The sequence below is a fragment of the Coregonus clupeaformis genome, chromosome 28 (genome assembly GCF_020615455.1).
Source record: "Coregonus clupeaformis isolate EN_2021a chromosome 28, ASM2061545v1, whole genome shotgun sequence".
Lineage (NCBI taxonomy): Eukaryota > Metazoa > Chordata > Actinopteri > Salmoniformes > Salmonidae > Coregonus > Coregonus clupeaformis.
The window spans coordinates 33,106,458-33,120,735 of record NC_059219.1 but is presented as its reverse complement, the minus strand read 5'-3'; the positions used below and the strand labels follow the sequence as shown (position 1 = coordinate 33,120,735).

General features: G+C 45.3%; 1 protein-coding gene across 3 annotated transcripts in view; it reads right to left on the bottom strand.

The window, feature by feature from the left end:
• Nucleotides 1–14,278, bottom strand: part of LOC121543435 (ankyrin repeat and sterile alpha motif domain-containing protein 1B-like) — a 286,881-nt gene that overhangs the window by 108,058 nt on the left and 164,545 nt on the right. For all 3 annotated transcript variants that reach the window (XM_041853304.2, XM_041853303.2, XM_045208911.1), the window contains exon 14: nt 834–1,023. In XM_041853304.2, coding sequence (XP_041709238.2) covers nt 834–1,023 — 190 coding nt within the window. The remainder of the gene's footprint in view (nt 1–833; nt 1,024–14,278) is intronic.

Below are 14,278 nucleotides of genomic sequence, written 5' to 3'. Positions count from 1 at the left end.
GGTATAATTCAATGGCTATAGTTCATTCTTACATGTTCTATGTTTGAGCTGCTTTTGAAAGCAACATCACACATACACACACGCACGTACTTACACACACACACACCTATGCACGCACGCAGCACTGCACTGTAGAGAGACCAGGATTAAGAAGCAATGCCCTACCTGTTTGTGTACAGTAGATCTGAAATGATTGGACAGGTCTAAACAATAACATTACATTCCCACCAGTTGGAGGGCAAGGTGAGGTTGGTTCAATATTTCTTACATTACATCTTCCCATTCCTCTCAGATCTACAAGAACATATACAAGAGGTGGCTAGAAGGTAGAGTTCCGTTTTACTTTGGATGACTACCATGTAAGGTGGTAGGACCAGAGAATGATATTGGATGAAGAATGACACTGATCCAAACCTTATCTACAGCTGAGTTACCTCTGGCTGATTACAGGTGTCACAAAAGCCAGACAGAATCAATCTATCGCCGAGGCGTCATCCCTCCCTCGCCCTTCAAGGTCTCTGTGAATGAGGACGCCAGAGTGAAAAATATCAAAAAGACTAGGTAAAATGCGGAGGAAGGTGAAATGAAAGAGAAGAAAAGCGTGTCCAGATGGAAACTTCCAGATCCACTACACGCAAAGGGAAGAGGAAGGAAGAAGATGGATAAAAATTCACAAAAAGAGTGAAAATCTCTAGGGAATATACTATTTCATTGGGGCTAATTGGCAGTTTCCAGTAATTGTCCAATTAAAAGATACAAAAGCTATATAAATGGAACTGACATGATTCCTCATTCTCTACAAGTCATGTATGTCCAAAATCAGTCCCTGGTACCTGCGAGGGGGCAGTCGTCGTTTGAGCCGGGTGAGTCCTGGTTGGGGCTGACTGGCGGGCTGGCTGGGGGGCTGGTGCTGAAGCTGGCGTAGCCCAGGGACGAGCTCACCTCGGAGGGATCACAACTGTGGTTGACTGGCCTCTGGTTCTGGACATCCAGGGAGGAGGAGAGGGAGGTCCGCTGTTTGGGCTGGAGAGAGAGGGGCGAGGAAAAGAGGGAGCGATGGAGAGGAGAACAAAGGTAATGTTAGCAGACGTGGCTAAGCAGACGTGGCTAAGCAGGTGATGGCTAAGCATTGGGATGGCTAAGCATTGTGATTGTGTGTTTTTTTGTTCCATATATATAGGGGTATGTGAAAGTGCCTTGTGAGCTGTGAACTGGAAGAGCAGGACTCTTGCAAAAGAACACAGGAATTATTAAGTAAGGATTATCTCCACTTCCTCTCACATCATCACACAAGTCCAGGTCTCATGACACACTCATTAGCCTGTGTGCATGTGTGTGTGTGTGTGTGTTCTAGTTATATCGCCTGTTCCTTCAAGGAGCTTGAGCACAGTGGGTGTTTGCATGACTTCATGATGACTGTACAACACCTACATGCGCACGCACACACACACACACACACACACACACAATTACAAACACATTTGAAGTTCCAGAGATGGAAAACAAATGTAGTGAGAGAGTGAAAGCTGTAATGCAGATATACTGTAGATACAGACACTTTACATTACACACCATTTACACCCATTAGAATAACTCCTGCTGCTGTAGATTACTGTTCACACACTGATCTTATAGGCACACAAAATGCAGGCCGGTGCGTCTGCAAGAACTCAAGGTTTGCGTATTGAGAGTAAGAGGAAGGGGTCGATGTGGCAGGTTGTCAAGACAACGCCACCTCAGGGGACTTAAAGGTCTGGAACAGTGACACATAGACAGAGAGACAGGTAGAGAGGTTGACGGAGCGAGAGGGAGAGAGAGAACGATGGCGATGGATGAAAAGGTGGATATAGATGGAGAGAGAGAGAGAGAGAGAGAGAGAGAGAGAGAGAGAGAGAGAGAGAGAGAGAGAGAGAGAGTGGAGAGAGAGAGAGAGAGGTGGAGAGAGAGACAGAGAGAGAGGTGGAGAGAGATACAGAGAGAGATACAGAGAGAGAGAGAGAGAGAGAGAGAGAGAGAGAGAGAGAGAGAGAGAGAGAGAGATGAGAGGTACAGTAGGTGAAACGAGAGAGAGAGAACGATAGGAGAGGACAGTAAAGGTGAAGTAAAAAGAAAACATTAAAGTCATCTTCCACTCTTCTAAAGACATCCCTTTCCACCAGTGGACAGTGGGCCAAAGGGGAATTGAACAGAAGCATCACTATCCTATAGGGAGTTAGGGGGCAATACATCAACTAGAAGTGATCAGAGTGACAGGTGGCGTACAGGGCCAATGGGGAATGAGATAGTTTCACTTGAGTTTCACTTGAGGCCAATAGGGAATAGTCTGAGAGTACAGTGGGAGGGGCAGTGTCAGGTAGCATGGGAATACATAGGGAGAAGCTGACAGAATATACAGTGCCATGAAAAAAGTATTTGCCCCCTTTCTGATTTTCTCTATTTTTGCATATTTTTGATACTGAATGTTATTAGATCTTCAACCAAAACCTAATATTAGATAAAGGGAACCTGACTTTACAAATTAAAAGGATACTTTGGTTTTCGCCAGGCATAATGGGACCCATGTCGTCCAAAAAGTTGACTAAAGTTTGCCAAAAATTACCTGGAAGCACTTGGATGATCATCAAGACTCTTGGAAGAATGTTCTATGTACAGATGAGTCAAAAGTATAACTTTTTGGACAACATGGGTCCCATTATGCCTGGTGAAAACCAAACACTACATTCCACAGTAAGAACCTCATTCCAACGGTCAAGCATGGTGGTGGTAGTGTGATGGTTTGGGGATGCTTTGCTGCCTCAGGACCTGGACGACTTGCCTTAATAGAAAGAACCATGAATTCGGCAATGTATCAGAGAATTCTACAGGAGAATGTCAGGCCATCCGTCTGTGAGCACCAGCCCCACAGATGTCAGGCCATCCGTCTTCAGCACCAGCCCCCCAGCCAGCCCGCCAGTCAGCCCCAACCAGGACTCACCCGGCTCAAACGACGACTGCCCCCTGCATGACCCAGCTGAAGCGCAGCTGGGTCATGCAGCAAGACAATGATCCAAAACACACAATCAAGTATACATGAAAATGGCTAAAAAGCAACACATTTGAAGTTTTGGAATGGCCTAGTCAAAGTCCAGACCTAATCCCAATTGAGATGTTGTGGCAGGACTTGAAACGAGCAGTTCATGCTTGAAAACCCACAAATGTCGCTGAGTTACAGCAGTTCTGCATGGAAGAGTGGGCCACAATTCCTTCACAGCGACGTGAGAGACTGATTAACAACTACAGGAAGCGTTTGGTTGGAGTCATTGCAGCTAAAGGTGGCACAACGAGTTATTGAGTGTAAGGTGGCAATGACACAGGGGCATTGGGTGTTGCATAACTTTGTTTATAAAATAAATGAAATAAGTAGGTAATTGTGTTATTTGTCCACTCAGGTTGCCTTGACCTAATATTAGGTTTTGGTTGAAGATCAGATAACATTCAGTATAAAAAAATATGCAAAAGTAGAGAAAATTAGAAAGGGGGAAAATACTTTTTTACGGCACTGTATATTTGACATATTTTTGGTATATGTATCAGTGTATGAGCTACTGTATGTCCCTCAAGACACGGCAAATGAAGATTGAAGATCTGGAGATTCACCTAATGTTGAGCAGGAGCGAGGTCTGCCCCACATTTTAGATAAGTGAACACAACGTAGGAGGAAAAAGTAGGTTCATTAAGACATCAGACACACCTCTCAGGAGTCTCAGTGTTGACAATGCAGGCAGAAGGCCAGCTAATGAACATGTCATGGCTGACAATTGGACGGTTAATAAACACGCCACGCCTATTCGGAGCACACACAAAGGCGAGCACACACACATGCGAGCACACACAATCACGGAGAAACACACACACTCTACGTCAGTTCGCTTGTAGAGTTACTGTTCCACGTGGGATGACCGCCAGATAAGGTGTCAGATCAGGGAACATGAGGAAGAGGAGGAGTAGGATCAACACTCCTCTCTTCTATTAGGTATCTCCCTCACCTGACACAAGGGACTCATTTACACTTCACTATCCGTGTGTGTGTGTGTGTGTGTGTGTGTGTGTGTGTGTGTGTGGGTGTGGGTGTGTGTGTGTGCTTCCATGTGTTAATGTCATGCTCATTAGGTAAATACCCTTTTCTCACACCGGAGTGAGGTGTATATGCATGTGTGATTTTGTATGTGTGTGAGAGTGTGTGTGTGTGTGTGTGTGTGTGTGTGTGTGTGTGTGTGTGTGTGTGTACAGTATGTTATGCCTTTAATGTCATGCCGTTGGTGAAACCCATTATTTCCAGCAGTTGCCAGGTGTGAGTGAGGAATTGTGTGCTAATTTATGGATAGTCATTATTCTAATTGGGCCTAGTGCAGGTTGGGAGAATCCAGGGTAAATGAATGGAGCTGTAAGGGTGTGTGTGTGTGTGCGTGTTTGTAAATCCTCTATGGGAACAAGGGATGGCATGGAAAGATATAATCTACGCTAATGAATGGAAAACAGCACATTAAAACAAATATATATGTTGATGGCATGTTCATTATTTGCACACACTTCATTTTGTAATGTTGTATCAGGGGAAGGAAACATCATCATTCAAATTAGTCTAATGATTATATGTCCTGTCAGTATATTTCAATAATTAGGTGCATATTTCTTCAGTACCTTTTTTAATCAATGTAAAGGAGGAAAATTCACTTGAGTATGATTTGTGTTGATTCTCCTTAATAAAGTGTATTTCTAAATAACCTTTCCTCTCGGCGTGCTTAAAGTCATTTAGTTTCCAAATCCAAAGTGGTTGCCTTAGCAACACAGCCACACAAAGCAGGGAACCACACAGCGAAAGGCAGTAACCACAACATTACAATATACAGTGCCTTCAGAAAGTATTCATACCCCTTCACTTATTCCACATTTTGTTGTGTTACAGCCTTAATTCAAAATAGATTAAATATGTTTTTTTCTCACCCATCTACACACAATACCCCATAATGAGAAAGTGAAAACATGTTTTTTGAAATTTTAGCAAAATGTATTGAAAATGAAATACAGAAATATCTAATTTACATAAGTATTCACACCGTTGAATAAATACTTTGTAGAAGCACCATTGGCAGCGATTACAGCTGTGAGTCTTTCTGGGTAAGTCTCTAAGAGCTTTCCACACCTGGATTGTGCAACATTTGCCCATTATTCTTTTCACAATTCTTCAAGCTTTGTCAAATTGGTTGCTGATCATTTCTAGACAACCATTTCCAAGATCTTGCCATAGATTTTCAGCAGATTTAAGTCAACATTTGTAACTCGGCCATTCAGGAACATTCACTTTCTTCTTGGTAAGCAACTCCAGTGTAGATTTGGTCTTGTGTTTTAGGTTATTGTCTTGCTGAAAGATTAATTCCTCTCCCAGTGTCTGGTGGAAAGCAGACTGAACCAGGTTTTCCTCTAGGATTTTGCCTGTGTTTAGCTCCATTTCGTTTCTTTTTTATCTGGGAAACTCCCCCGTCCTTAACGATTACAAGCATACCCATAACATGAACAGCCAAAACTATGCTTGAAAATATGGAGAGTGAGGCAGATATTCAAAAATCATGTTAAACACTATTATTGTACACAGAGTGAGTCCATGCAACATATTATGTGACTTGTTCAGCAAATGTTTACTGCTGAACTTATTTAGGCTTGCCATAACAAAGGGGTTGAATACTTATTGTCTCATGACATTTCAGCTTTTCACTTTTAATTAATAAGTAAAACATTTCGAAAAACATAACTCCACTTTGACATTATGGGGTATTGTATATAGGCCAATGACACAAAATCTCAATTTAATCAATTTAAAATTCAGGCTGTAAGACAACAAAATGTGGAAAAGTCAAGGGGTGTGAATACTTTCTGAAGGCACAAAAGACACAAATACCACACACACAAATCACACAAGCCCATGCATACACACGCACACAGCCACACACACACACACACACACACACAAAAATGCATTTATAATCTGGACCTCAGCAGGACACACAGCTAATCAGGGGCATGGGGAATCACTCACAGTACACAGCACTCTGACAGGATAGGTCAGCTGTCATTGAGCCATGTCTGTACCAATCAGATATGAAGGGGGATATCCGAAGTGAATTCCTGAACAGTGGAGGAGAGAGAGTGTGGTGGACTTAGTGTTGGTTAGCATTAGCCTGGGAAAGTGTCTGTGAGTGGTGAAGGTAGCGTTGGTTAGCACCTTAGCCTGGAACAGTCTGTGAGTGTTGGAGTTAGCATTCGTTAGCACCTTAGCCTGGACCAGTGTCTGTGAGTGGTGGAGTTAGCATTGGTTAGCACGTTAGCCTGGACCAGTCTGAGCGTTGGAGTTAGCATTCGTTTGAGCCAGGACCAGTCTCTGTGTGTGTTGGAGTTAGCGTTGGTTAACACTAGCCTAGGACAGTATCTGTGTGTGTTGGAGTTAGCATACAGTTGGTTAGCGTTAGCCTGGATCTGTTTCAGCAGCAGTGTATATTCTCAACGCCCCCAGGTCTTTGGCACCCTAATGGGTGTGAAATCAAAACCTTAATCAGTCAGACTCCCCACCCTCCCACCCAGACACACACACACACACACACACACACACACACACACACACACACACACACACACACACACACACACAGGTTCCAGACATATTATAATGAAAGGCATTATGAAAACTAGCTTAGCAAAATCAGTAGTCTTTCTCTCAGTTACACAATCTAAAATGGTGCCTATACCAGTCAGTTGTAGCTGATACAGTAGATAGCAGTGTGTTTCAGTTCCAATGTTCTCTAATGTAAAGGGACAAGGGGCAGAGGCAGGTCTGTCTGTCTGCTGATTGGCCGGTACTAGGAGTGAAGTGACCTGGGTAACGGCAAGGCGGAGACGTTCCTTGTCGGCTCGTTAGTAAGTAGTAAGTACCTGGGAGAAGGTCACTCCACTATCCTCTCTCACTCTCTCTCAAGGTCACTCTCGCTCTTACTCTCCCTTTCTCTCTGTCACTTTCTCTCTGTCAGTCACGCTGCCACCCTGGCAACTTCTCTTTCCTTTTTTATTTTTTCCTAGAATTCTCTCTCTTTCACTGAAACTCCATTGCCCTCTCTCCCTCTCATCCACAGTCTATCTCCCTCAACATCCTCTCATCCACTGTCTATCTCCCTCAACATCTCCAACTCATCCTCTATCTCCCTCAACATCTCCCTCTCATCCACTATCTATCTCCCTCAACATCTCCCTCTCATCCACTGTCTATCTCCCTCAACATCTCCCTCTCATCCACTATCTATTTCCCTCAACATCTCCCTCTCATCCACTATATATCTCCCTCAACATCTCCCTCAACATCTCCCTCTCATCCACTATCTATCTCCCTCAACATAATCCTCTCATCCACTATCTATCTCCCTCAACATAATCCTCTCATCCACTATCTATCTCCCTCAACATCTCCCTCTCATCCACTATCTATCTCCCTCAACATCTCCCTCTCATCCACTATCCAGCTCCCTCAACATCTCCCTCTCATCCACTATCTCCCTCAACATCTCCCTCTCATCCATTATCTATCTCCCTCAACTTTCTCTCTCATCCACTATCCATCTCCCTCTCATCCACTGTCTATCTCCCTCAACATCCTCCTCTCATCCACTATCTATCTCCCTCAACATCTCCCTCTCATCCACTGTCTATCTCCCTCAACATCTCCCTCTCATCCACTATCTATCTCCCTCAACATCTCCCTCTCATCCACTATCTATCTCCCTCAACATCTCCCTCTCGTCCACTAGCTCTTTCCCTCAACATCTCCCTCTCATCCACTATCTATCTCCCTCAATATCTCCGTCTCATCCACTGTCTATCTCCCTCAACATCTCCCTCTCATCCACTGTCTATCGCCCTCAACATCTCCCTCTCATCCACTGTCTTTCTCCCTCAACATCTCCCTCTCATCCACTATCTATCTCCCTCAACATCTCCCTCTCATCCACTATCTATTTCCCTCAACATCTCCCTCTCATCCACTGTCTATCTCCCTCAACATTTCCCTCTCATCCACTGTCTATCTCCCTCAACATCTCCCTCTCATCCACTATCTTTCTCCCTCAACATCGTCCTCTCATCCACTATCTATCTCCCTCAACTTCTCCCTCTCATCCACTATATATCTCCCTCAACATCTCCCTCTGATCCACTATCTATCTCCCTCAACATCTCCCTCTCATCCACTGTCTATCTCCCTCAACATCTCCCTCTCATCCACTGTCTATCTCCATCAACATCTCCCTGTCATCCACTATCTATCTCCCTCCACATCTCTCTCTCAACCACTATCTATCTCCCTCAACATCTCCCTCTCATCCACTAACTCCCTCAACATCTCCCTCTCATCCATTATCTATCTCCCTCAACATTCTCTCTCATCCACTATCCCATCTCCCTCTCATCCACTGTCTATCTCCCTCAACATCTTCCTCTCATCTACTGTCTATCTCCCTCAACATCTCCCTCTCATCCACTGTCTATCTCCCTCAACATCATCCTCTCATCCACTATCTATCTCCCTCAACATCTCCCTCTCATCCACTATCTCCCTCAACATCTCCCTCTCATCCATTATCTATCTCCCTCAACTACTATCTCTCTCATCCACTATCCATCTCCCTCTCATCCACTGTCTATCTCCCTCAACATCTCCTCTCATCCACTATATATCTCCCTCAACATCTCCCTCTCATCCACTATCTATCTCCCTCAACATCTCCCTCTCATCCACTATCTCTCCCTCAACATCTCCCTCTCATCCATTATATATCTCCCTCAACATCTCCCTCTCATCCACTATCTCCCCCCATCTCCCTCTCATCCACTGTCTATCTCCCTCAATATCTCCCTCTCATCCACTGTCTATCTCCCTCAACATCTTCCTCTCATCCACTGTCTATTTCCCTCAACATCTCCCTCTCATCCACTGTCTATCGCCCTCAACATCTCCCTCTCATCCACTATCTATCTCCCTCAACATCTCCCTCTCATCCATTATCTATCTCCCTCAACATTCTCTCTCATCCACTATCCCATCTCCCTCTCATCCACTGTCTATCTCCCTCAACATCTTCCTCTCATCTACTGTCTATCTCCCTCAACATCTCCCTCTCATCCACTGTCTATCTCCCTCAACATCGACCTCTCATCCACTGTCTATCTCCCTCAACATCTCCCTCTCATCCACTATCTATATCCCTCAACATCTCCCTCTAATCCACTATCTATCTCCCTCAACTTTCTCTCTCATCCACTATCCATCTCCCTCTCATCCACTGTCTATCTCCCTCAACATCATCCTCTCATCCACCGTATATCTCCCTCAACATCTCCCTCTCATCCACTGTCTATCTCCCTCAACATCTCCCTCTCATCCACTATCTATCTCCCTCAACATCTCCCTCTCATCCACTATATATCTCCCTCAACATCTCCCTCTCATCCACTATCTCTTTCCCTCAACATCTCCCTCTCATCCACTATCTATCTCCCTCAATATCTCCCTCTCATCCACTGTCTATCTCCCTCAACATCTTCCTCTCATCCACTGTCTATTTCCCTCAACATCTCCCTCTCATCCACTGTCTATCGCCCTCAACATCTCCCTCTCATCCACTATCTATCTCCCTCAACATCTCCCTCTCATCCACTTTCTATCTCCCTCAACATCCCCCTCTCATCCACTATCTATATCCCTCAACATCTCCCTCTCATCCACTATCTATCTCCCTCAACATCTCCCTCTCATCCACTATCTATCTCCCTCAACATCTCCCTCTCATCCACTATCTCCCTCAACATCTCCCTCTCATCCATTATCTATCTCCCTCAACATTCTCTCTCATCCACTATCCATCCTCCTCTCATCCACTGTGTATCCCCCTCAACATCATCCTCTCATCCACCGTCTATCTCCCTCAACATCTCCCTCTCATCCACTATCTATCTCCCTCAACATCTCCCTCTCATCCACTATCTATCTCCCTCAACATCTCCCTCTCATCCACTATCTCTTTCCCTCAACATCTCCCTCTCATCCACTATCTCTTTCCCTCAACATCTCCCTCTCATCCACTATCTATCTCCCTCAACATCTCCCTCTCATCCACTGTCTATCTCCCTCAACATCTCCCTCTCATCCACTATCTATCTCCCTCAACATCTCCCTCTCATCCACTATCTATCTCCCTCAATATCTCCCTCTCATCCACTGTCTATCGCCCTCAACATCTCCCTCTCATCCACTATCTATCTCCCTCAACATCTCCCTCTCATCCACTTTCTATCTCCTTCAACATCCCCCTCTCATCCACTATCTATATCCCTCAACATCTCCCTCTCATCCATTATCTATCTCCCTCAACATCTCCCTCTCATCCACTGTCTATCTCCCTCAACATCTCCCTCTCATCCACTATCTATCTCCCTCAACATCTCCCTCTCATCCACTATCTATCTCCCTCAACATCTCCCTCTCATCCACTATCTCCCTCAACATCTCCCTCTCATCCACTATCTATCTCCCTCAACATCTTCCTCTCATCCACTGTCTATCTCCCTCAACATCTCCCTCTCATCCACTATCTATCTCCCTCAACATCTCCCTCTCATCCACTATCTATCTCCCTCAACATCTCCCTCTCAGTCACATTAAAGCACTTTCACCATCTTTCTCTTCTCTTCTTACTCTCCCTTCCTCAATCTGCCACCAAACCAAACAGAGATAATCACTGTTCATTGATCATGGTGTGCTTGTGTGTGTGCATGTGTGTGTTAGTGTGTGTGTTTGAGCAGCACTGTCTGTAAACACCACCCCAGTGGATCAGTGATTGATGTCTAGTTGCCTACTAACAGATTCATGAACTTTAAATGGCAAAGTAATTGTGTGTGTGTGTGTGTGTGTGTGTGTGTGTGTGTGTGTGTGTGTGTGTGTGTGTGTGCGTGCGCGTGCCTGCTTGAATGACAAAGGGGAAATCACACACACAACCCCAACCCCCATTTTGTTACGTTACAGCCTTATTCTAAAATGGCTTAAATAATTGTTTTCCCTCATCAATATACACACAATACCCCATAATGACAAAGCAAAAAACGTTTTCTATAAAAAACGTAAATATCATATTAACATAAATATTCAGACCCTTTACTCAGTACTTTGTTGAAGCACCTTTGGCAGCGATTACAGCCTTGAGTCTTCTTGGGTATGATGCTACAAGCTTGGCACATTCTTCTCTGTAGATCCTCTCAAGCTCTGTCAGGTTGGATGGTGAGTGTCGCTGCACAGCTATTGTCAGGTCTCTCCAGAGATGTTTGATCAGGTTCAAGTCTGGGCTCTGGCTGGGCCACTCAAGGACATTCAGAGACTTGTCCCAAAGCCACTCCTGCGTTGTCTTGGCTGTGTGCTTAGAGTCATGATGCTGCCACCACCATTCTTCACCGTGGGGATGGTATTGGCCAGGTGATGAGCGGTGCCTGGTTTCCTCCACACGTGACGCTTGGCATTCAGGCCAAAGAGTTCAATCTTGGTTTCATCAGACCAGAGAATCTTGTTTCTCATGGTCTGAGGGTCCTTTAGGTGCCTTTTGGCAAACTCCAAGCGGGCTGTCATGTGCCTTTTATTGAGGAGTGGCTTCTGTCTGGCCACTCTACCATAAAGGCCTGATTGGTGGAGTGCTGCAGAGATGGTTGTCCTTCTGGAAGGTTCTCCCATCTCCACAGAGGAACTCTGGGGCTCTGTCAGAGTGACCATCGGGTTCTTGGTCACCTCCCTGACCAAGGCCCTTCTCCCCCGATTGTTCAGTTTGGCCGGGCGGCCAGCTCTAGGAAGAGTCTTGGTGGTTCTAAACTTCTTCCATGTAAGAATGATGGAGGCCACTGTGTTCTTGAGGACCTTCAATGCTGCAGACATTTTTTGGTACGATTCCCCAGATCTGTGCCTTGACACCATCCTGTCTCTGAGCTCTACGGAGCATTCATTTTGCTCTGACATCCACTATCAACTGTGGGACCTTATATAGACATGTGTGTGTCTTTCCAAATCAACATCCAATCAATTGAATTTACCACAGGTGGACTCCAATCAAGTTGTAGAAACATCTCAAGGATGATCAATGGAAACAAGATGCACCTGAGCTCAATTTCGAGTCTCATAGCAAAGGGTCTGAATACTTATGTAAATAAGGTATTTCTTGTTTTATTTTTAGTACATTTGCCAAAATTTCTAAAAACTTGTTTTCACTTTGTCATTATGGGGTATTGTGTGTAGATTGATGAGGGAACATTTTATATAATCGATTTTAGAATAAGGCTGTAACGTAACAAAATGTGGAAAAAGTGAAGGGGTCTGAATACTTTCCGAATGCACTGTATGATGCCTCCTCTTCTATGAAATCAGAGTGACTTCAGTCAACGACAGCTCTTATCTGCATACCATGCTTCCGCATCCACTCAACCGCTCTATGTCACCTATATCTACGTCTAATCTATAGAACGCACAGGCAGACAGGCAAGACCGCCTTATCAACACTCTTCCGTGTGTGTGTCTGTTTGTTTGAGATAGGGAGCGTGTGTGTGCACACGTTTGTGCGTACGTGTGTGTGTGTGTGTGTGTGTGTGTGTGTAGCTGTGTTATCTCCAACTCTTCCAGTTATAACCAGTGTCTCATCTGGACATGGTAGACCACTGAAGCTGGAGAGAGAGACTGGCAGCACAACGGGAGATAGAAGACAAAACGTTTATCAGGGAAATGTCTCAGTGTGAATCAAAGGAGGGGATCAAAGGTCTACACAAACACACACACCAGGTCTCAATATCCCTGATAACCACCCCAAGCTATCTGTGCATCACCAGTGTGTTTGGAGAGAGAGAAGATAGCAGACAGTCTGAGAAATTAACCAGAGGGGAGGGAGAGAGAAAAGGACGGAACGAGAGACTGGGATGGAGGAGCAGCCAGGTAACTGGGATGGAGGAGCAGCCAGGTAACTGGGATGGAGGAGCAGCCAGGTAACTGGGATGGAGGAGCAGCCAGGTAAATGGGATGGAGGAGCAGCCAGGTAACTGGGATGGAGGAGCAGCCAGGTAACTGGGGTAACTGGGATGGAGGAGCAGCCAGGTAACTGGGATGGAGGAGCAGCCAGGTAACTGGGATGGAGGAGCAGCCAGGTAACTGGGATGGAGGAGCAGCCAGGTAACTCGAGATCCAAGGGGATATTCGACGTCCGTCCAGGTCCCAGGACGTCAGGAGATGCATTCAAAACCGGCCACTAGGGGCAACAGTGCACGCTATTACCATCAACTAGGGTTGCGGTTTGCTGGGGAGTTGGGGATGGCGGATGGGCTCCGGCCCAGAGGGTTGTGTGTTCAATTCCCAAATCTTAACCCTTCCCTTAACCATTCCGAATGAATGCCTAAACTTAACCATCGAAAACTTTCAAATGTGCCGTTTATCCACCCCCTCCCCACGAAAAACATGGGATATTGAAGTCAGACCATGATACCTTGTTGGAAGGAGAGATTGGGATGGAGGAGAGGGAGGCCAGAGATGGAGGAAGGCAGACTGCCCCCAGTGGTGGTTGGTTAAACAACAGGTAGATAGATAGAGCCCAATCCCTATCCCCTACTCCTTGTCTAGATCAGAACAGATTGGACAGGTGTTAGCAAAATGGGCAAATTCCATTTAGCTTATCAGAGGGAAAGTGTCTAGGGGCTAGGGGTTGATTCTGGACTGGGCCTGAATCTACATGAATTTCCTAGGGGCTAGGGGTCTAGTGATAACTGAGGCATTAGACCAATAGATAGGTAGAGAGGGTGTGAGAGGGCAGCAGCTAGTAGGGAACATGATGGGAGGAAACAGAGATAGAAAGGAACCTATAGATGGAACCTGAAAACGTTCAACTGAGAGGATAGAGCAAGCAGGAAATTAATGTGTGTGAGTGTGATCGTGTGCATATGGTGTATGTGTGTATATATGTGTGTGTCTGTGTGTCCGTGTGTGTGTGTGTGTATATGTGTGTGTGTGTGTGTGTGTGTATATGTGTGTGTATGTGTGTCCGTGTGTGTGTGTGTATATGTGTGTGTGTGTATGTGTGTGTGTGTATATGTGTGTATATGTGTGTGTGTGTGTGTGTGTGTGTATGTGTGTGTCTGTGTGTGTGTGTGTGTGTATACGTGTGTGTGTATATGTGTGTGTGTGTGT